Genomic DNA, 22,631 nt, shown 5'->3' with positions numbered 1-22,631 from the left:
TACCTTAAGGCATTAGTTTGAAATTGGAAATTGGTACACATCCACTAATATTCCTCAATGAATTTGGGTCAAACATTAAGAGCTTACACCCTTTCCCCTGCACCATTAATCATGACCTAACAATAACGCACGTCTTTTCAAGATTAAATTTCGGGCACTTCCCCAAACTGCTGCAGGCAATTTGTCTTCACACGAAGCCAGTTTGAAAGTCTTCCATTAACATTTCGATACACTTTAATCCAGCTCCAAGAATCTCATCCCTGTGGCTCCACTCACCAGATTACAGCCTTATCTTGAAGGAAGCATCTGTTATAAAAACAGGACTACACAATTTAATCATGGGGAATCAGACCAACGTATAGAACAGTCAAGTCTTACATGAATGTCAGAAATATGTGCCAAAAATACCATCCCACTTTTCACTCCTTTGCTTCATCTCAAAAAAATTGAGACAATTTTTTTTCCTTAACAAGGAATTTCTTTGAAAGCCAGGGAAGGATAACTGGTCCATATAGGTAATCTTCCAATCATCAACAGCTTTGACTTATCTATTGTCTTACCTTCTTAAGCCCTTCAGATCATGCACCAAAAGAGTTCCCAGGATAGGTAGCCACAATTGGTAGGAATATCTTAAGGAAGTGCATCAGGGGAAAGTGTTTGGGAGAAGAAATTCCAGAGCTTAGAACCAAGGCAGCTGAATGTACAACCAGCAAGGGTGGCATGATTAAATCTGGGAATCCGTAAGAGGCCAAAATTAGAGAAGTGCAGAGATATCGATGGGAGTGGGGGTTGCATGACTGAGGGGATTACGGACAGGGAGGAACCAATACACAGAAACATACATAGAAAATAGGAGGAGGAGGAGACCATTCAGCCTGTTGAGCTTGATCTGCCATTAATTATAATCATGGCTGATCATCAAATTCAATATCCTGGCCCTCCCTCCCCCCGCATATCCCTTGACCCCTTTAGCCCCAAGAGCCATATCTAATTTCTTCTTAAAATCAGACAATGTTTTGGCCTCAACTACATTTTGTGCTAGTGAGTTCCACACATTCACCACTCTCTGGGTGAAGAAATTTCTCCTCACCTCAGTCCTAAAAGGTTTACCCCTTATCTTCTAACTATGACCCCTAGTTTTGGACTCCCCCATCATCAGGAACATTCTTTCTGAATCTACCCTGTCTAACTCTACTGGAATTTTATAAGTTTCTATGAGATCCCCTCTCACTCTTCTAAACTCCAATGAATATAACCCTAACCAGTTTAGTCTCTCTTCATATGGCAGACCTGCCATCCCAGGAATCAGCCTGGTAAACCTTCACTGTACTCCCTGTATAGCAAGGACATCCTCCCTCAGATGAGGACACCAAAACTGCATACAATACTCTAGGTATGGCCTCACCAAATCCTATACTACAGAGGGATTTTAACACAACCAGAATGTCAGAAGTTTTGTGGCATTGGAAGTCAGTGAGCATGGAGCCTCACCAGGCATCAAACCCATTGCGATTCTCCCTCCTGCTGTGCTGGCCCCACTCATGCTCCTGCCCAGAGCATTCTAGAATCTGATGAAAACTGCTTTAATATCACTGGAATATAATTCATGGGTTTGAGGCTAGAAGTTCCAGCCGCAAGTTTTGCTTCTGCCATCCCGCTCCCCGCAAGCTGGAAGCCCAACCTGCAGCTTGGTACAGGTTCTGACAAGCCTAGGCCTGGCACCTTGGACTCCATGAGGAGGGCAAGGAGGTAGATACATGCCCATGTGCCCTTCTGCTGCTGCCAGGCTGCAGAGGGATTGTTCTCCAAGGGTCTTGGGAGTTGGGTGGGGAAAAGACGTTGACCTCTGGGCTCTCCCATGGGATGGGAATCTCAGGACTGGACTTCCCCTTCATGCCCTGGGAAACCTGGCGATTACTCTGAGCATGGCGACTTCAGGTAACTTCCTGTCAAAACTCTTTATTGCCCGTGTTCTGTAAAATTTTTGAAGTGGCCTGGTCACATTAACATCCATGTCCACTGAACATCGAAAAGCTGCAGAATCGCAGCAGCATTCTATTCTATGGAAAGGATTGCCCTTGGTTGATTTCAGAAACCCCAGGTCTGACAAGATCCCACTGAAGTACTTTGACTGACAGGCGATGTCAGTTTCACTGGGAGGAGGGGGCAGATTCCCCTGCTTTCTCTTAGAAACCCCTGCTGTCCTGAAGTTTCTTTGAATTGCTTTGATTGACAGGAGTATTCAGTTTCGTAGAACATAGAATAGTGCAGCATGAGTATGAAGCATCTCAGGGAGTAGCTCCAGCTTATGTTGCGGCCTTATTTAGCCTTGTAAATGGTTTTATCAAAAGATCATCGCCTCCATAGATCTCTTCCAGAGTACGGAGCCAACAAATTCCAGAATAAATCCACAATAACATTCAGGCCAGTGTTCATGTATACCACAATCATTGAAATCAGCCAATGGCAGTCCTGACCACATGTATACCAACTCTGTTTCAGCATTAATTCTTTGGTCCATTTTTGTTATTCATGCTGTTGTGATTGGCAAACAAATGAAGAAGCAGCAAGACAATTTGTGGCTGCTACGGAGCTGCTTTCTTCATGGAGGAAGAGCAGAATATGTCAACATTTGGCACAGTGATTAGCACTGCTGTCTCACAGCACCAGGGACCCAGCTTCAATTCTTGGCTGAAGTTATTGCCTGTGGTATGGAGTTGGCACATTCTCCCTGTGTCTCCGTGGGTTTCTTTGGGCGCTCCAGTTTCCACCCACAGTCTGAATGACATGCTGGTTAGGTGCATTGGCTATGCTAAATTCTCCCTCAGTGTACCCAAACAGGTGCCAGGGTGTGGCAACTAGGAGATTTTCACTAACTTCATCACAGTGTTAATTAAGCCTACTTGTGACATTAACAAATAAACTATACATTCAGAAACTGTTACAATTGATGCTTACTAGCAGATCAACTGAAATTGTCTGCAAATTCATTCAAATAATTTTTATTCTCCAACTTTATCCCCATTTTCCTTATTTGTTCTTCCACAGCATTGGTAAGCTCTTCCACCTTCTTCCATCAGGAAAAAGATACAAAAGTCTGAGGTCACATACCAACTGACACAAGAACAGCTTCTTCCCTGCTGCTTTTGAATGGACCTACCTTGCATTAAGTTGATCTTTCTCTACTCACTTTGTTTCCTTCTCTATGAATGGTATGCTTTGCCTGTATAGTGAAAACTACTGTTTCTTGTGTGCTGTGTTAATACACGTGACAATAATAAATCAAATCAAAGTCAGCATTTGTTACACATCCATACTCGTCTTGGAGGTGGTGGTGGTAGTCTGCCTTCTTTCACCAGTCCATATGATGTAGGTATCTCTACACTGCATAGGGAGCTCTAGGATTTTGATCCAGTGATAGTGCAGGAACAGCAATATAGTCCCAAGTTAGGGTGAGTTGGAGTGTAAGTGATAGTGTTCCAACAAGAACAAAGAACAGCACAGGACAGGAAACAGGCCCTTCGGCCCCACAAGACCCCGCCGCCCATTTTAACACTCAGTGAGTGCCTTATTCAAGTCTTTCGTCACTCGTCAACATTTTTGTCTACCTCTAGTGGACTCCACAATAAAGGGGGGTGGAAATTTAGGGAATTATATGTACGCTAGATTAAGAGAGATCCAATTTATGGACAGCAATCAGCCTAAAAAGCATGTTTTTGGGACGTGGGAGGAAACCCACACAAGCACAGGGAGAATGTGCAAACTCGAGCAGACATTGATCCAAGCCAGAGATCTGACCCAGGTCCCTGTTACTGTATAGCAGTGATAGTCATTCAGCTGACGCCCTAACCCATCAAGGTGGCGGAGGTAACAGGTTTAGGAAGTGTTTTCAAAGAAAGCTTGGTGAGTTGCTGCAGCAAGACCTTACCCAGTGACCCATTTTCAACATCCTGCAACTCATTGCATTGATGGCAGGAGTTAATGACGTACCATTAAAGCAGACTGCTTGCCATCACATTCCTGATTTATGTCTTGTAAGTGACTTTGTAACAGGATTTGGGGAAGTGTGCAGCTGAATCACTCCAACCATCTAAATGTTGAGTCAACTGTAGTGCCTTTTGGTGCCTAACCTGAGTCTTTCTACACCTGAGAGTCCATACCTCATGTGAGCAGTCTTGCTGTGATGGTGGGCAACACCAGAAAACCTAAATTGGTTGTCCAAATTGAAGCATCTGTACCCTTTGATTACTTAAAAATATTGGAGTTGGGGCTGGGAGTGACAAGATGGTTGACTGACAAAGCACTTGAACTATTTAATTTGTGGGAAACAGTTGGTGAGGGAATCAGAGGTTGAGGGGGAAAAAAAGATCGGAGTTCGTGTGACTGAAATTCATGCAGGGGCAAAGGAAGCGAGATATGCAAGCAGATCAGTATTTCTGTTTGCAGTGCAGAGTTAGCACTTCTTTGGCCTGTGGGAGGAAACCGGAGCACCCGAAGAAAACCCACACAGACACAGGGAGAATGTGCGAACTCCGCACAGATAGTCACCCGAGGGCAGAACTGAACCTGGATCCCTAGTATTGTGAGGCAGCAGGGGTAACCACTGTGCTACTCTCATCCAAGTCAAATTTCAGTCGATCAGAATCAAAACTACCATGGAATCAATAATCCCAGCTGAAGCATATCTTTGGTTGGATCACTAAATCCAAGCTTGACCTTATTATGGAGTGACTTTATTAACCCCAATAATTTAGAATTAGAGTGCAAAATACCTTAGAAGAGAAGAAGATTATTTCACAAACTCTTTTGTAAGAGATTAAGTAAAGGTCACTTTCATTTGCTAATGCTAACATTACATGGAACACATTGCAGACAATTCCTCTCAACAGGTCCATGCCAATACTTATACTGCACTCAGGTGTCCACTTAGCCTTCTCTATTCAACTCCAGCTATCGATTCAGTCTGGATTTGATCCCAGTCTCTGCTAAATAATCGGATCGGTCACAGAAGCAGTGCACATGCTGCTTAATCTTACATGAAGCAAAAAACAGGATCACTGCTCCTGATTATCAAAAGAACCCCCATGGCACTTACTTCAGTGATCAGGCTCTCTACATTTAAACAAACAGCTAACCTTCACCAGCAAAGTAGGTGGCACAGTGGTTAGCACTGCTGCCTCATAGCTCCAGGGACCCGAGTTCGATTCCCAGCTCGGGTGACTGTCTGTGTGGAGTTTGGACGTTCTCCGTGTCTGCGTGGGTTTCCTCCGGGTACTCCGATTTCCTCCCACAATCCAAAAATGTGCAGGTTAGGTTGATTGGCCATGCTCCTTACTTAGGGGGACATCAGGGTGATCGGTAGAGTAAATATGTGGAGTCTTGCGGATAGGGCTTAGGTGGGATTGCTGGTGGTGCAGGCTCAATGGGCCAAATGGCCTCCTTTGTAGGTATTCTATGATTCTACGGCGTAGACACAGTAAAAAGTCTGACAACACCAGGTTTTAGTCCAACCTATTTATTTGATAATATACTCACTAGCTTTCGGGGTTACCCCCTTCGTCAGGTGAATGGAGAGTTCTGGCCTCAGACAGAGCATATAAAGCAGTTTAGAGATTACTGATTAAAATGCGAATCCTTACACCTAACCTGCTGTTCAAGACCTGAAGTGGCTGATAATGTGAGTGGAAGGAGCACTGATCACAGTTTAAAGAGATGTGTATTGTCTCCAGACAGTACAGTAAGTGAGGTTTTGTATATGCTCTGTCTGAGGCCAGAACTCTCCATTCACCTGACGAAGGGGGTAACCCCGAAAGCTAGTGAGTATATTATCAAATAAATAGGTTGGACTAAAACCTGGTGTTGTCAGACTTTTTACTGTGTTTACGCCAGTCCAACGCCGGCATACCCACATCATGTCTACGGCGTAGAGCATGAATAATGGCCATTTGGGGTATCAGAGTCACCAAATGCACCTCCCTCAAGGAAAAATAATACTTTCGGAGGCAGGGTGGGGGCCCTTAGAAAATTCACAAGTTAAAAAAGTCAAGTTTTCCAGAAAGTATGGACTAATCATCTTAATTTGTACTTGAAGAAAATCCAAAATGCTTTTGCAGTACTCAGTGAAAGAATATATAAAGAATTAACTTATTGGATTTTTTAAAAACAGATATCATACTAGTTTTGAATTGCACAGTGAAGTAGAGGATACTTTCAATTAGATTTGCAACGTATTTAACAAGAATTGGTTTGAGATTCGGAGAGACAGCAAGAGACACATGGTATGGGCAAAATGCAAAATCCTGTTCAGAAAACAGGGTGGCCATAAACAAGTTTCACTTTATTTCATCCATTCGTTCACAGGATGTGTCACTGGCAAGAGCAGGATTTATTGCTCATTCTCAATTCACAAATTATCATCATGGGATTTGAACTCATGTTCCCAGACTGGTAGCCCAGACTCTGGATTTAGCCCAGCAAATATCATTTACTGGTGAATGAGATGCAGTGGGTTGGCCTAGGACCACAAATAAGTGCATCAAAATTAAGATCACCTAAATCAACAGATACTAAAATTAGAATGAGTCGTCACTGGCATTGTGGTAATGTCACTGGACTTGTAATCCAGAGACCCAGCCTAATGTTCTGGGAACACGGCAGCTTGTGGAATTTAAATTCAGTTAATAGAACTGAAATAAAAAGCCAGTCTCTGACCATGATACTTATCGTTGCTGGTTGGAAAAATCCACCAGGTTCATTAATGTCCTCTATCTGGGCAAGGAAATCTGCCATGCTTACATGCAACTCCAGGCTCTCACCAATGTGGTTTTGACTCTTAACTGCCTCTGAGCTGACCTAGCAAGCCACTCCGTTCAAGGGCAAATAGAGGTGGGCAACAAGTGCTGGTCTTGCCAGTGCCACCGCCACCTACATCCCATCAAATAAGACGACCATAAGACATTGGAACAGAATTAGGCCACTCGGCCCATTGAGTATACGCCATCATTCAATCACGGCTGATATTTTTCTCATCCCCATTCGCCTGCCTTTTTCCCCCATAGCCCCTGATCCCCTTATTAAATCAAGAAAATAAAAAGCCAAGTAACTCATGAAAAATTAGCTGAGTTATGAAATTTGGCCAGTAATAACAGTATAATTACTGCAACATAGAACATTAGATTTCAGTACCTTGTACATTCAAGGTCACTGTACCACAAGAACACTGTCTGAAGGTACAGTGTAAATTTTGAGGGAAGGGTTAAATGTTGGACGACTTCTTACTGGGGGAGGAAAATAAAAATAGAAGGCAGCTCAAATTCAGTTTTCAAACTTCTGAAAGAAAGACTGATAAAGCTGATCCAGATAAATTGTTCACACAGGGGGATGGGGGGAATAAAAAGTTCAACCACTAGCAAAATAACAAAGAGGAGATGGACACTGATCTCGTTCACAAGAAAACAGGTTACATTACTAGAGAAAATGACTGAACTAACGAGAAGACGAGTTCAAAAGATGGCCAGATTATACTACTTCAGAAAATGCACAAACACAAAGCTTTGGTTACACGGTTTTGGCCCATGCTCAGAAACTCAAATCAGAGGCAGCGAAACCAACAAACCCTTCTTGTAAGATTTCTTTTTCATAATATATTTAACAGCCATTTCAACTTTCTAACATCGTTTCTTGAACCGTTCGTCCTAAAAAATAAAAAGCTCAGTATCCAAAAAGATTTGTTTTTTTTTCAAACGAAAATATATACTTGCAAGTAAAACAGAAACAAGTATTGAACAAAGAAAAATTAATAGAAAAAAAACAACATTCCAGCAAGACATCGCTTCTTGTACATCTAACAACCTGGGAAACCCAGGACTTCAGCTTGAATCCACAAATTCATCCAAAATATCTTGTAGACTTAAATGTCATAAATATCAGTCTTAAAATACTGTACGTCAAAGCAGTCTTCAGAGGATTAACTGCTGCGATTAAGTCCTCTAGTACTGGAGCTTCAGGTACCAAAGAAGTTTCCAGTGAAAAATGGAGGTTTACTCGCTTCTTTACGGCAGCTTTTCAAACGCAAAAACTAAGTATATGCCTGAGAAGAAAATATGCAAAAGGAATGATTATTGCTGCGCTCATTTTTCAATACAAATGCACTGTCAATGATGCCAAGATTTTTACAAATAGCTTATTTTATGGTTCCTCGTGCTTGACATGGCTAAATATATTAATCAAGAACAAAGTACAGTTTGGCAACAAACCCGTCAGCATTCCAAACATGTGTCAATCATGATGCCCTAAGTTTAAAAAATCCCTTCTGTCCTTACTCAGACCATATCCCTCTCTTCCCTCCCTATTCATGTACCCATCCAGATACCTCTTAAATGTTGCCAACGTGCCTGCTTCCACCACCTCCTCTGGCAGTGTGTTCCAGGACAATGGAAAGCTCAGGGGTAATGAGTGTGTAAGACAGACAGACTTGTATTTATACCACAATTTTCACAACTAGACTTCTCAAAGCCAACTTCTGGAGTGCAGTCACCATTACAATGCACCACTTTCAACATTTGTGCCACAGATCCCATCGCCTCTCCTGTTTGGAACTGCATCCTTTACACTGCCTCTCCTCATTCTTCCTAGCACAATGTCTTCCAACACTTCTCTAGGTTAAATTTCATTTGCCATGAGTCTGCCCTGCCAGGCTCAACACAGGGTTCAGTTGGAAATGTGGAGAAAGAGGAAGGAGGAGAAAAGACACGATGACTGCATTTTACAAACAAAGCAATCATAAGGATATTGAAAAGCTCGAAAGCACGTCATAGAATATAAAGAATTGGAAAATATATTTCTTATTCAAGGCACAACAGCTTTCTATTACAGTGCACGTTATATCTACACCATCTATTGACAGCAAGTTATATTACATTTTCATTCACACTTGCAAATCAAAATCAAGGATCTACGACAGGATAATGGTTTCTAAAATTTAAGGATTATTAAAATGGTCCATCCACAATTCAACGATTTTGGTTAACATTTGGTGACAAATCAGATTCCTTTAAAACAGAATATTCAATATGGCAAAATTAGTTTGGCAAATCAGATTGGCAAAGGCATCTTAGAAAATTAATTCAGTGTATTCGGAACAATTTCTTACAGCAGTACATTCTTTGGTCAAACAGGGAGCGGGCTATCCAAGACGTGGTAACGCTCAATGTCAGAACAAAGAACAGTACCACACAGGAACAGGCCCTTCTGCCCTCCAAGCCTGTGCTGAACATGCCCCAACTAAAACTAAAGGAAAACCTTGTGTCCTTATTCAGTCCGTATCCCTCTATTCCCTTCCTATTCATGTACCCATCCAGATGCCTTTTAAATTTACTAATATGCGCCTGCTTCCACCACCTCCTCTGGCAGCACATTCCAGGCACACACCACTCTGAAAAACATCCCCCGCACATCTCTCAAACATCCCCCCCGCCCCCCCCTCGCCTCGAACCTGTGCCCCCTTGTAATTGACACTGCCACCTTAAGAAAAAGCCTCTCACTGTCCACCCTCTCCTCAGCCTCCAACTTTCCAGTGAAAACAATCCTAGTTTAATCAACCTCTCCTCATAGCCAACACCCTCGAGACCAGGCAACATCCTAGTGAACCTCCTTTGCTCTCTAAAGCTTCCACATCATTCCGGAAGTGTGATGACCAGAACGGTACACAATACTCCAAATGCAGCCTAATCAAGGCTTTATATCACTTCAACATGATTTCCCAACTCTTATACTCAATGCCCTGGCTGTATTTTTGGAGGAGTTGATATCAATGTTAATCAGGGCTTGTTTAACATCACATGCTGAACAAACATTTACTTACAATTTGATGATCCAACGAGCAGAAATTTCCTTCAAATAAATGTTAAGACTGAAGCCACTGTTTCCAGTCTCAATCCAAATTCTGCTCCCTAGATACCAACTCCATCCCTCTCCCTGACAACTGTCAACTAGACAAAACTACTCACGATCCTGGTGTTGCAATGACCCTGAAACTGAGCATCTACAGTAAATGAACTGCACCTTATGTCAGCCAGTATTAAGTGGTACATTCACTATGGCAACGCTTCTACCAGAGTCCACTTGCTAATCACCACTCTTTTCTCATGTAGCGTACATTGTTTTCCCTCTCACATTGCAATTCTGGCAGTGTCCTGATGAGTCCGGAGGCTAAATGTTTTATCCAGAAATCTCATCCTTGTTTTTAAATCCCTCACCATCTCTTTAATTCTTCTAACTTCACAAACCTCAGATATCTACATCATCTAATCTGGTCTTTTGAGCAACCCTGATTTTAACCATCCACTAGCAGTTGGCACATCTTTAGTAGCCATGGCCCAAAGCTTTGCAATACACTCATCCCCCCACACACACTTAAAATTTATTTCTTTCACAAAGCTTTTGGTCATCTAACATAACATCTCCTTTTGCAGCTCAGAAATATGCTTTGTTTTACTATGCTCCTCTGAAGCACATGGAATGTGTTACGACGGTCAAGGTGCTACATAAATATGGTGCTATCAGAATGGTGTTTGAAAGTTATACTTACTTGTAGCCTCCCACTCTGATTTGCTTAACGTTCCCTGCAAAACAAACATTACAAAGATAATAGTTTGCAGCGACTCCATAGAAAAATATAGAAATGTATCTTGAATATCATTCCTCAACAGTTTAAACACTCATTGGCTCATTTTCAGAAAACACAAACATACATTTTCTGCTCCCCCGAGGTGGGATTCTAAAATTTGATTTGATTTAGTGCCACATGTATTAACATACAATGAAAAGTATTGTATTCTGCGTGCCATACAGACAAATCATAAGAACATAAGAAATAGGAGCAGGAGTAGGCCATCTAGCCCTTCGAGCCTGCCCCGCCATTCAATAAGATCATGGCTGATCTGAAGTGGCTCAGTTCCACTTTCCCACCTTCTCCCCATAACCCTTAATCCCCTTGCCTATCAAAAACCTATCAACCCGCGTCTTAAATATATTTAGCGAGGCAGCCTCCACCACTTCAACGGGCAGAGAGTTCCAGAAATTCACCACCCTTTGAGTGAAGAAGTTCCTCCTCAACTACGTTCTAAACTGCCCCCTCCGCCTTATCTTGAGGCTATGCCCTCTAGTCCTATTGTCCTGAGCGGGAAGAGCCTCTCCACCTCTATCCTATCCATCCCATTCATCATCTTATACATACCAAATCATACCATTTATAGAGAAGAAAAGAGTACAGAATGTAGTGTTGCAGTCATTGATAGGATGGAGAGAAAGATCAACTTAATGCAAGGTAGGGCAGTTCAAAAGTCTGATGGCAGCAGGGAAGAAACTGTTCTCAAGTCGACTGGTATGCGACCTCAGACTTTTGTATCTTTTTCCCGACGGAAGGAGGTCCAGGGTGCGTGGGGTCTTTAATTATGCTGACTGCATTGCCAAGGCAGCGAGAAGTGTAGTATGAGTTAAGGGACGGGAAGCTGGTTTGAGAGATGGATTGGGCTACATTCACAACCTTTTGTAGTTTCTTGCGGTCTTGAGCAGAGCAGGAGCCACACCAAGTTGTAATACAACCAGAAAGAATGCTTTCTATGGTGCATCTGTAAAAGTTGGAGAGAGTTGTAGCTGACATGCCAAATTTTCTTAGTCTTCTGAGAATGAAGCAGCGTTGGTGGGCTTTCCTAACTATAGTGTCAGCATGGGGGGACCAGGACAGGTTGTTGGTGATCTAGGCACCTAAAAATTTGAAGCTCTCGACCCTTTCTACTTCGTCCCCATTGACGTAGACAGAAGCATGTTCCCCTCTACACTTCCTGAAGTCGATGACAATCTCCTTTGTTTTGCTGACATTAGGGAGAGATTATTGTCGCCGCACTAATTCACCAGATTCTCTATCTCATTCCTATACTCTGTCTCATCATTGTTTGAGATTTGACCCACTACGGTGGTGTCATCAGCAAACTCAAAAATCGAATTGGAGAATTTGGCCACATAGTCATTGATGTATAAGGAGTATAGTAGGGGCTGAAAACACATCCTTGTGGGGCACCAGTGTTGAAGATGATTGCAGAGGAGGTGTTGTTGCCCATCCTTACTGATTATGGTCTGAGAGTTAGGAAGTTCAGGATCCAGTCGCAGAGGGAGGAGCTGAGGCCCAGGCCAGGGAGTCTGGTTATGAATTTCATGGGAATAATGGTGTTGAAGGCTGAGCTGTAGTCAATAAATAGGAGTCTGACATAGGTGTCTTTATTAACTTGGTGTTCCAGGGTTGAGTGCAGGGCCAGGGAGATGGCGTCTGCTGTGGACTTGTTGCATCAATAGGCAAACTGTAGCGCTTCCAGGTAGTCCAGGAGGCTGGAATTGATTCCTGCTATGACTAGCCATTCGAAGAACTTCATAATGATGGATATCAGAGCCACTGGACAATAGTCATTGAGGAATGCTGCTTGGCTTTTCTTAAGTATCAGGATGATGGTCATCTTCGTAAAATGATAGGGACTTCAGATTGTTGTAAAGAGAGGTTGAAGATGTCTGCGAATACCCCGTCGGCTGATCCGCACAGAACCCGAGTGCTTGACCGGATACCGTAACTGGGCCAGTGGTTTTCCGTGGGTTCACCTTCGGGAAAGCGGCTCTGACATCTATAATGGTAACCCCAGTTACAGGCTCATCCAGAGCTTCCAGGCTGAAGGGCATGCTCTTGCTCAAAATGGACTTAGAATGTATTGAGCTCATCAGGGAGAGATGTGTTGGAACCAGCAATTTTATATGCCTTCATCTTGTAGCTTGTTGTGTCTTGCAGACCTTGCCATAGTCGGTGGGGGTCAGTGTGGCTAGCCTGGAACTCTAGCTTGGTCCGGTACTATCCTTTGGCATCTCTGATTGGTCTCCTTGGATCGTATCTAGCTTTCTTGTATAGGTCAGGGTCACCTGACTTGAACACCTGAGACCTGGATTTCAGCAAGCCGTGGATATCCCTGTTCATCCACAGTTTCCGATCCAGAAACACGCAGATTTGCTTCTTTGCCACACAGTCTTCTACACACTTACTTAAGAAGTCAGTCACTGTAGTGGAGTACTCGTTCAGGCTGGTCGCAGAGTTTTTAAATACTGACCAGTCCACTGACTCTAAGCGTAGCAGATTATCTGATTCTTCAAATCAACACTGCACAGCTTTCTCTGACGAATTCTTCCACTTCAGTTTTTGCTTATAAATTGGGAACAGGAGCATGGCCTTGTGGCCTGATTTGCCAAAGGGTGGCAAGTGATAGAACAGTAGGCATGTTGGATATTTGTGTAGCAATGGTCTAGGATGTTTGGGCCTCTGGTGGAACAGAAGACATGTTGGTGGTAACTTGGTAGTACGCTCTTGAGCTTGGCCTGATTGAAGTCCCCGGCTATGATGAACAAGGCCTCAGGTTGTTTCATCTGAAGGCTATTCGTAGTGGTGTATATTTCGTCCAGCACAATCTTCACATCCGCATGAGGTGGGATGTAAACTACCATCAGGATAACGGAGGTGAACCCCCGCGGAAGGTAGTAGGGCTGCATTTTAGTGTCAGGTATTCAAGGTCTGGGGAGCAGAAACTCACCATTGTTGCTACATATAGGCACCATGAGGTGTTGATTCAGAAGCAGGCCCCATCTCCCCTAGTCTTGCCTGAGGCAGCTGTACGGTCCATTCCATGGATTGAGAAGCCCCTCTGTAGGGAGCGGTTCAGTGAAGGAGTGGGCCATGTCTCCGTGAAACAGAGCACAGAGCAGTCTCCCAGTTCTCTTTGGAAAGTGAGTCCAGCTTTAAGTTCATCTAGCTTGTCTTTCTCTGCAGATAATTTAATTAACTTTTTCTAACCTAAAACGATTACTAATGCTGCAACAGTACAACACTTTGACAGGACTCTTTTTGGCTGTTGTGAACGGCACAAGGTAACCAACCTTCAAGGTGCTGCTGTCAGTCTGATGTGGAGTCAGATTATGGTAGGGATGGTAGAAGGGGGCAGAGGGAGAAGCTAAACTAGAACAACCCAAGCAGTATTAAAAGCACATGGGATTACCTTAAGAGGTCTGAACAGCACAAGCACTTTGTCCTAAACTATCAATATACCAAACAAGTCACCACACACACGTGTGGCATTCAGCACAGCAATTTACATTAATGGTTAGGCATTCATACAATGGATTTGAAATCACAATCATTACAGCAATGAAGGAGGCCATTCAGCCCATCATGTCTGCACCTGCCTTTTTCCAGTAACCCTGCACTTTCTTCCTTTTCAGGAAACAGTCTAATATCCTTTTAAGTACTTTGAATGAACTTGCTTCAGGCAGCGCATTCCAGACCTTAAAACACTCGCTGTGCAAATAAGATTTTCATCAAGTTGCTTTTGCCAATTACTTGTTCTTGACCATGTCAAGAATAGGATCAGTTTCTCCCGATCTATTCTGTCTAGACGCTTCATAATTGTGCATGTCTATCAGATCTCCTCTCATCTTTCTCTTCTCCAAGGAAAACAAGGTTCCTCATGGCAGGCTGGTGCAAAAAGTAAAGTCTCATGGGAACCAGAGTGTGCTGGTTGGATGGATGCAGAACTGGCTTGGTCATTGAAGACAGAATAGCAATGGAAGGCTGTTGTCAGAATGGAGATAAAGAAACGGTTTCACAGGGGTCAGTGCTGGGACCTTTGTTGTTTGTACTATATATAAAAGATCTGGAGAAAATGTAGGTGGTCTGATAAGTAAGTTCGTGGATGACACAAATTGGCAGAGTTGCATATAATGACAAGGATTGTCAAAGGATACAGCAGGACAGAGATAGATTGTAGACTTGGGTAAAGAAATGGCAGATGGCATTTAATCCAGTCAAATGTGAGGTAATACATTTTGGAAAATCAAATTCCCGTGTGAATTTTAACAGTAAATGGCAGAACCTTTCAGAGCACTGACAGAGGGATCTGGGCTTACACATCCACAAATACCTGAAAGTGGCAAAACAGGTAGAGAACCAGCCTCCCATCCATTGACTCTGTCTACACTTCCCACTGCCTCGGCAAAGCAGCCAGCATAATTAAGGACCCCACGCACTCCAGACACACTTTCTTCCACCTTTCCGTCAGGAAAAAGATACAAAAGTCTGAGGTCACGTACCCAATTGACTCAAGAACAGCTTTTTCCCTGCTGCTGTCAGACTTTTGGATGGATCTACCTCACAATAAGTTGATCTTTCCCTCCACCCTAGCTATGACTGTAACACTACATTCTGCACTCTCTCATTTCCTTCTCTATGAATGGTACATTTTGTCTGTATCGAGGGCAAGAAACACTACTTTTCACTGTGTGTTAATACACGTGACAATAATAAATCAAATCAAAGGTGGTTCAGGCGGCTTACCAGGGCATCGAGTATAAAAGTTGTCAAGGTATGTTACAGCTATATAAAACTTTAATTAAGGTCATATTTGGAATATTGTGTGCAGTTCTGATCACCACACTACCAAAAGGATGTGAATGCTTTGGAGAGTGTGCAAATAAGGTTTACCAAGATGCTGCCTGGTCTTGAGGGTTTTAGGTATGAGGAAAGGTTGCAATAACTTGAATTGTTTTCACTGGAAAGATGGAGACTGAGGGGAGGCCTGACGTAAGTCTATAAAATTATGAAAGGCACAGACAGGGTGGATAGTCAGAAGCTTTTTCCCCAGGGTGGAAGTGTCAACTACAAAAGGTTTAAGGTAAGAGGGGCTAAGTTTAGGGGAGATGTGCATGGAATGTTTTTCACACAGAGGGTGGTGGGTGCCTGGAACGCACTGCCGGTGCAGGTGATGGAAGAGGTACATTAGCAATGTTCAAGATGTATCTTGATAGACACATGAACTGGAGGTGAACAGAGGGATAGAAACCGCATATCGGGGCGGACTTAGTGGGTCAACGGGCCTATTCCTCTGCTATATTATTCTTTCTCCAATTTATTTTCATAATTTAAGTTGCTCATCCAAGGAACAATTTTCATGAATCTTTTGTGCATCACCTCCAAATCCTTCACACAGTCCTGCATCCCACACATGTGGGACGCAGGACTGAATGCAGTACCCCAAGTTGAGGCCAAACCAATGTCTTAAACACAAAAGCTGCTTGCTCTTGTACTCTATGACCCTATCAATAAAACCTAGGATACTGTACGCTTTGTTAATTGAACAATCCGCTGTGCCACCTTTCAATGGCTTCTACACAGACACCCAAGTGCCACATCTGTCCCACATCCCCATTAGAATTGCAGCCTTTATATTATACTGTTTCTCCAGGTTCTTCCTATCAACACGAGTCACTTCACATTATTCCACATTGAATTTCATCTGCTGCTTGTATGCCCAATCCATCAATTTGTCAATATCTTTTTGTTAAATGTTTGATTCAAGGGTGTTCAAGAAAGCTGAGAAAGAAAAGGGGAGGAGAGATGGTTCTATGTAGTTCTCACAGTTCACGATGCTTCCAAGTTTCATACGATCCACAAATTTTGTGCCCTCAACATCATGGTCTATTTGTCAGGAAGAGTAAAGATCCCAACACTGACCACTGGGAAACTGCACTACAAACCTTCCTCCAGCTCAAAATATATCCAGTAACCACAACTCTTCTGTTTCCTGTCACACAACCAATTTTGGGTCACTGTCTGTATGGAGTCTGCACATTCTCCGTGTCTGCATGGTTTTCTTCCAGGTGCTCCAGTTTCCTCCCACAGTCCAAAAGACATGTTGGTTCGGTGAATTGGCCATGATAAATTCTCCCTCAGCATACCTGAACAGGCACCAGAGTGGGGCAGTGGGGGAATTTTCCAGTAACTTAATTGCAATGTTAATAAAAGCCCACTTGTGACACTAACAAATAAACTTTAAACCGTTTCAGAACATTTTCCAACCACAGATATTAAATTTCTGGCCTGCAGTTGCAATGCTTATCTTTTCACGCTTTTTTGAACAAAGCTGTAACATTTGCAACTCTCCAATCCTCTGGCACCAGCCCAGGGTTTATGAAGGCTGTAAAATTATGGTCAGTAGCTCCACAATTTCCACTTTCCTCAGTATCCTTGGATGCACTTCACCTGGTCGTGGTGCCTTATCAACAATGAACAGACAGCTGGCCAATACCTCCAGCTTACCACTCTTAAATCCTTCCAGCATTTGAATTACCTCCACTTTCACTATGGTCCAGGTATGATGCAAAGTATTCATTTAATACCTCAGCTATTTCCCCTGCCTCCATGCGCAAATCCCCTTTTTGGTTCCATGAGAAAAAACAGGAGTCGGCCATTCAGCTCTTCAAGCCTGCTTTGCCATTTAAGATCATGGCTGGTCTAACCCTTACCAATTTTACTTTCCTGCCTTATCTCGCCTACTGATTGAAAACCTACGATCTCAGCCTTGAAAATGTTCAACGACTCAGCCTCCAGCTTCCCGGGTTAAAGAATTCCGAAGATTCACCACTCGTTCAGAGAAAGAAATTCTTCCTTAAATCCATCTTAACTGAGCACCCCCTTATTCTGTGACTATGCGCCCCTGGAAACAGCATCCCAACATCTACCATGTCTAACCTGCTAATCAGCCCTAATCTGTCCTACTCTTCCTTTTACTACTTATGTGCCTATGGAAGACTCTGGGATTCCCCTTTATGTTTACTGCCTGAACCTTCTTTATGCAACCTGGTTCTCCGTTATACTACCCACCTGACAAATATCATAAGCACACTCTTCCTTCTTCGCCTTCATCTCTTGTCTTCCAGGGAGCTTGAGCTTTGTATGCTCTACCTGACCCCTCTCGAAGGAACGTACCTGGCCTGTGCTCAAACTCTCTTCTTAGATATCAGCCCATTATCTTGAAGTTGACTTAAGTTCATTATTCTTATTCTAGTTTCCTTTGTTCTTTTCCACTGTCCCATTAGTGTTCTCCTGATATCTGATCCACTTGGCCAACCTTATTCCTAAGAACCAGGTTTAGAACATAAGAACATAAGAAATAGGAGCAGGAGTAGGCCATCTAGCCCTTCGAGCCTGCCCCGCCATTCAATAAGATCATGGCTGATCTGTCGTGGCTCAGTTCCACTTTCCCGCCCTCTCCCCATAACCCTTAATCCCTTCTCTTATCAAAAACCCATCAACCCGCTTCTTAAAAATATTTAGCGAGGCAGCCTCCACCACTTCAACGGGCAGAGAATTCCAGAGATTCACCACCCTTTGAGTGAAGAAGTTCCTCCTCAACTCCGTTCTAAACCGCCTCCCCTTTATCTTGAGGCTGTGCCCCCTAGTCCTACTGTCTTTTTTGAGCGGGAAGAGTCTCTCCACCTCTATCCTATCCATCCCATTCATCATCTTATACGTCTCAATGAGATCTCCCCTCATTCTTCTAAACTCTAACGAGTACAAGCCTAGTTTATTCAGCCTCTCCTCATAGTTCAATCCCCTCAACTCCGGTATCAGCCTAGTAAACCTCCTCTGCACTCCCTCCCCTCTTTAGCAGTACCTCCCCTCTCATTCTGTAGAAATGTTTCCTCAACACAAGGAACACTTACTCCTCTTTGTCCTTTACACTGCTACTACCCTACTTGGATAGCTAAAGTGTCCCATTATAACCACTCCTATAATTTTTGCATCTCCCTAACTTCCTTTCCATTCATTAGCTTATAGACTACACCCAGCAATATAATTGCACCTTTTTGTTCCCTGGCTCTAGCCAAATAGATCTGTTCTTGACCCCTCTAGGATTCCTCTCTCCAGTACTACAACCCTCTTCATCAAAACCACCTCCCCACCACTTTTCTTTCTTCATTTTTCCTGAATACCCTTGTATCGAATATTTAACAACCAATCCAGCCTTTCTTTAGCCACATCATTTATTTTCCACATATCAATCTGCACCTGTAATTCACCAATCTTGTATACCACACACACTGGGCATTCAAAAACGTGCACTAGCCGTCATTTAGACTTTACTTTCTCCCTTACTCTGAGTCCACCTAATAACTTACTATCCCCTACTCTTGCGCTATTTCCCAGCACTCTGTGCACAGCGGTATTCCTCTTAGCAAATGCCTTGTATTTAGTAAGATTGTCGCCTCAATGGATCATTCAGCAACTTTGTACAATGTCAGTTTCACTTCAGGTCGAACATTGATATGTTATGAATGCAGCAAGTCTTTCACATTTGATAGGAAGTATTCAGCCCAATGCCTTTCTAACCTAAAGTGAGGCGTAACTCATCCAATTGCATTCTTCTTTTTGGGACTAGCCAAAAACTAATTTGCCAGCAGCCTTCCCTTATAATTTTATTGTATCTATAAAATACAATTTTATTGTATATTATTTGGTGGAGATGCTGGCATTGGACTGGGGCGGGCACAGTAAGAAGTCTCAACACCAGGTTAGTGTCCAACAGTTTTATTTGGTATCATGAGCTTTCAGAGCACTGTGCCTTCATCAGGGGAGTGGACAAACTAAGATCCACTCACCTGATGAAAGAGCAGCACTTCGAAAGCTTGTAATTCCAAATAAACCTGGTGTTGTGAGACTTCTTACAGTGCAACCAATTGGTCATTCGATTAGCAGGAAATAAAATGGGGCTTTGGAAAAAAAATGCAAGTAACTTATCAGCGCAAAGGTGAGCCTGGGACAATTAATTAGAAATCATTAAAGTGGCAACATGTTCATTTAATTGCTCCTGATTAAAAAAAAGGAGCTATTCAACTCACCAGTGGCAGTCTTGCTTGTGAATTCTTCAGATAATCTTCCGCATGCAAATAATCCTCCTTATTAGGCCTGATGCTACCACTATTCTCTGCACTAGGATATTGCTGCAAAATACACACAAAATAGTTTAAATAATATAAGTAGAGCTTTAAAATACATGATCCAAGTTAAAAACATACTCTATTCATCAACGCATTCAGGTTTCCTCTTTACACTCGTGTTATTCAAGAAATATAGAAAACCGGGTCAGAAAACAAATTCATTGGGGAAGCGAGTGAATTTTAACCGTTTAGCAGAGATCATCACCACAGATTTCACACACAAAGCTTTTTTTAATTCATTCACAGGATTTGTGTGCCACTACCAAGGCCAGCATTCATTGCCCATCCCCAATGGCCCTCGAGAAGGTGGGAATGAGCCACTCTATTGAATCACTGCAGTCCATGTGGTGTAGGTACAGCCAGTGCTAGTAGGGAAGAATTTTCAGGATTTTGACCCAGCGACAAGGGAGCAGCAAAATAGATCTTTACTCCAGCTGGCGAGCAGCTTGGAGGGGAATTGCAGGTGGTAGTGTTCCCATGCATCTGTTCTTTTCCTTCTAATTGATAGAGATCAGAGATTGGGAAGTAACCTTGTTCCATGACAGTGCACTTTGTAAGCACTGCTGCCACTGCGCACGTGGAGGGAGTGAATATGGTGGGTGGGGTGCTAATCAAGCGGGCTGCTTCATCAAGTACACTATCAAGTACACTATCAAGGGCAGTATCAAGTACACTATCAAGGGCAGAAGTCTGAGTAGTGTTGAAGAGCAGAAGGATCTAGGGGTCCGGGTCCACAGGACTCTTAAATCGGCCTCGCAGGTGGAGGTGGTCGTCAAGAAGGTGTATGGTGTACTGGCCTTCATTAATCGAGGGATTGAGTTTAGGAGTCGGGAGGTAATGCTGCAACTTTATAAGACCCTTGTCAGGCCTCATTTAGAGTATTGTGCGCAGTTCTGGTCGCCTCACTATAGGAAAGATGTAGAAGCTATTGAGAGGGTACAGAGGAGATTTACAAGGATGTTGCCTGGACTGGGAGGCATGCCTTATGAAGTTAGGTTGAGGGAGCTGGGACTCTTTTCCCTGGAGAGACGAAGGTTGAGAGGCGACCTGATAGAAGTTTACAAAACGTTGAGAGGAATAGATAGGGTGGACTCTCAGAGGCTATTTCCCCGGGTTGAAATGGTTGCTACGAGAGGACACAGATTTAAGGTGCAAGGAGGGACGTTCAGAAGTGATGTTAGGGGTAAGTTTTTCACTCAGAGGGTGGTGAGTGAATGGAATCGGCTGCCGTCAGTGGTGGTGGAGGCGAACTCGCTGGGGTCTTTTAAAAGACTTCTGGATGAGTATATGGGGTTTAATGAGATTGAGGGTTATAGATAGGTCTGTAGGTTGGTAGGTGTTGATGTGATCGGCGCAACTCGTGGGCCGAAGGGCCTGTTTGTGCTGTAGTGTTCTATCCTGGACTGTGTTGTTGGAGTTTCCCTATCCAGGCATATGGAAAGCATTCTATCACACTCTTGGTTTATGTCTTGTAGATTGTTGACAGGCTTTTGGGAGTCAGGAGAGGGATTAGTCACCACAGAATTCACAGTCTCTGATCTGCTCTTGTAGACACAGTATTTATATAGCTGGTCCAGTTAGGGTGTAGACTCCCCCCCCCCCCCCCCGACTGTGCCCCCAATGCTATCATGGGGAGGTGGTTGGATTCACATTAGAGATATTACCTAGCATTCATGTGGCACAAATGCTGTCAGCCCAAGCCCAAATGCTGTCTAGGTCTTATATAGTTAGAGTTCTTCAGTGTCTGGGTTGCAAATAATGCCAAACATTGTGGAATTATCCAAAAACAATTTCAGCTCTGATCTCACGATGGTTGGGCTGAGGACACCATCTTGAGGGAATTCTGCAGTGATGACTGAATTTTTTGAGGAGGTAACTAAGCGTGTAGATAAAGGTCAGCAGTTGACGTCATATACATGGATTTTAGTAAGGCATTTGTAAGGTTTTCTCAGCTCCTTAACTCCAAAAGATTTAGGATAATTTTTTTGGGGAAGACCAGCAAAAACAGGGTCAAGCAAACGTAATATCCAAAATAGTAAAGTAGAGAAGCAATCCACTTCATTGACATAGAAGTGGTAATATGTAATTTCCGTCACAAGATGTCAGTAAAGTACTTTATAAATTCAGTCTCATTTTAAATTATAATGACGATGAACTGTAGAACAAATTTTAAAATATCATTTGTGTTTATATGTGTGTGTGTGTGGAGGGGGGGGGGGGTGTGAAATTTGGGGTTTGTTTCATTTAAGACTTTTCCTCTTCCCAGCGGCCCCCCCCACTAAAGTTCCTGTACAATATTTCCAATAGCACAGAATCCCTACAGTGCAGAAGGAGGCTATTCGACCGAGTTTGCACTGACCACAATCCTTTCCCAGGCTCTACCCCCATAACCCTACTTATTTATCCATCTAACCTCCAACACTAAGGGGCAATTTATCACAGCCAATGCACCTAACCTGCACCTCTTTGGACTAAGGGAGGAAACCAGAGCACCCGGAGGAAACCCACACAGACACAGGGAGAATGTGCAAACTCCACACAGACAGTGATCCACACTGGGAATCGAACCCAGGTCCCAGGCACTGCGAGGCAGCAGTGCTAACTACTGTGCCACACGACCTACATGAGCCTACTCCTATGTTGCTCCCATGTTATTCTTCCTATGTTGCTTCAGTGTGTTGTTCTGTGTGTTCAGAAGTGACTCCCCACACAGTCTACTGTATTGGTTCTCATGAGGAACTTGGAATTCTCCCACTTGGAACTGGTCTATC

The 22,631-nt window shown here is 43.3% G+C and overlaps 1 protein-coding gene across 1 annotated transcript in view; it reads right to left on the bottom strand.

The window, feature by feature from the left end:
* Positions 1-6,316: 6,316 nt before the first annotated feature.
* rnmt (RNA (guanine-7-) methyltransferase) overlaps positions 6,317-22,631 on the bottom strand; it is a 32,207-nt gene continuing 15,892 nt past the window's right edge. Inside the window, exons 8-10 of the mRNA XM_080194704.1 lie at positions 19,762-19,863; positions 10,589-10,622; positions 6,317-8,089 (exon numbers count right to left, since the gene is read on the bottom strand). Coding sequence (XP_080050830.1) covers positions 8,052-8,089; positions 10,589-10,622; positions 19,762-19,863 — 174 coding nt within the window. The 3' untranslated portion in view covers positions 6,317-8,051. The remainder of the gene's footprint in view (positions 8,090-10,588; positions 10,623-19,761; positions 19,864-22,631) is intronic.

The sequence above is a fragment of the Carcharhinus amblyrhynchos genome, chromosome 8, assembly GCF_965287045.1.
Source record: "Carcharhinus amblyrhynchos chromosome 8, sCarAmb.v2.hapA, whole genome shotgun sequence".
Classification (NCBI taxonomy): Eukaryota; Metazoa; Chordata; class Chondrichthyes; order Carcharhiniformes; family Carcharhinidae; genus Carcharhinus; species Carcharhinus amblyrhynchos.
The sequence above is the reverse complement of the archived record's forward strand: the minus strand, read 5'-3'. Positions and strand labels throughout refer to the sequence as shown.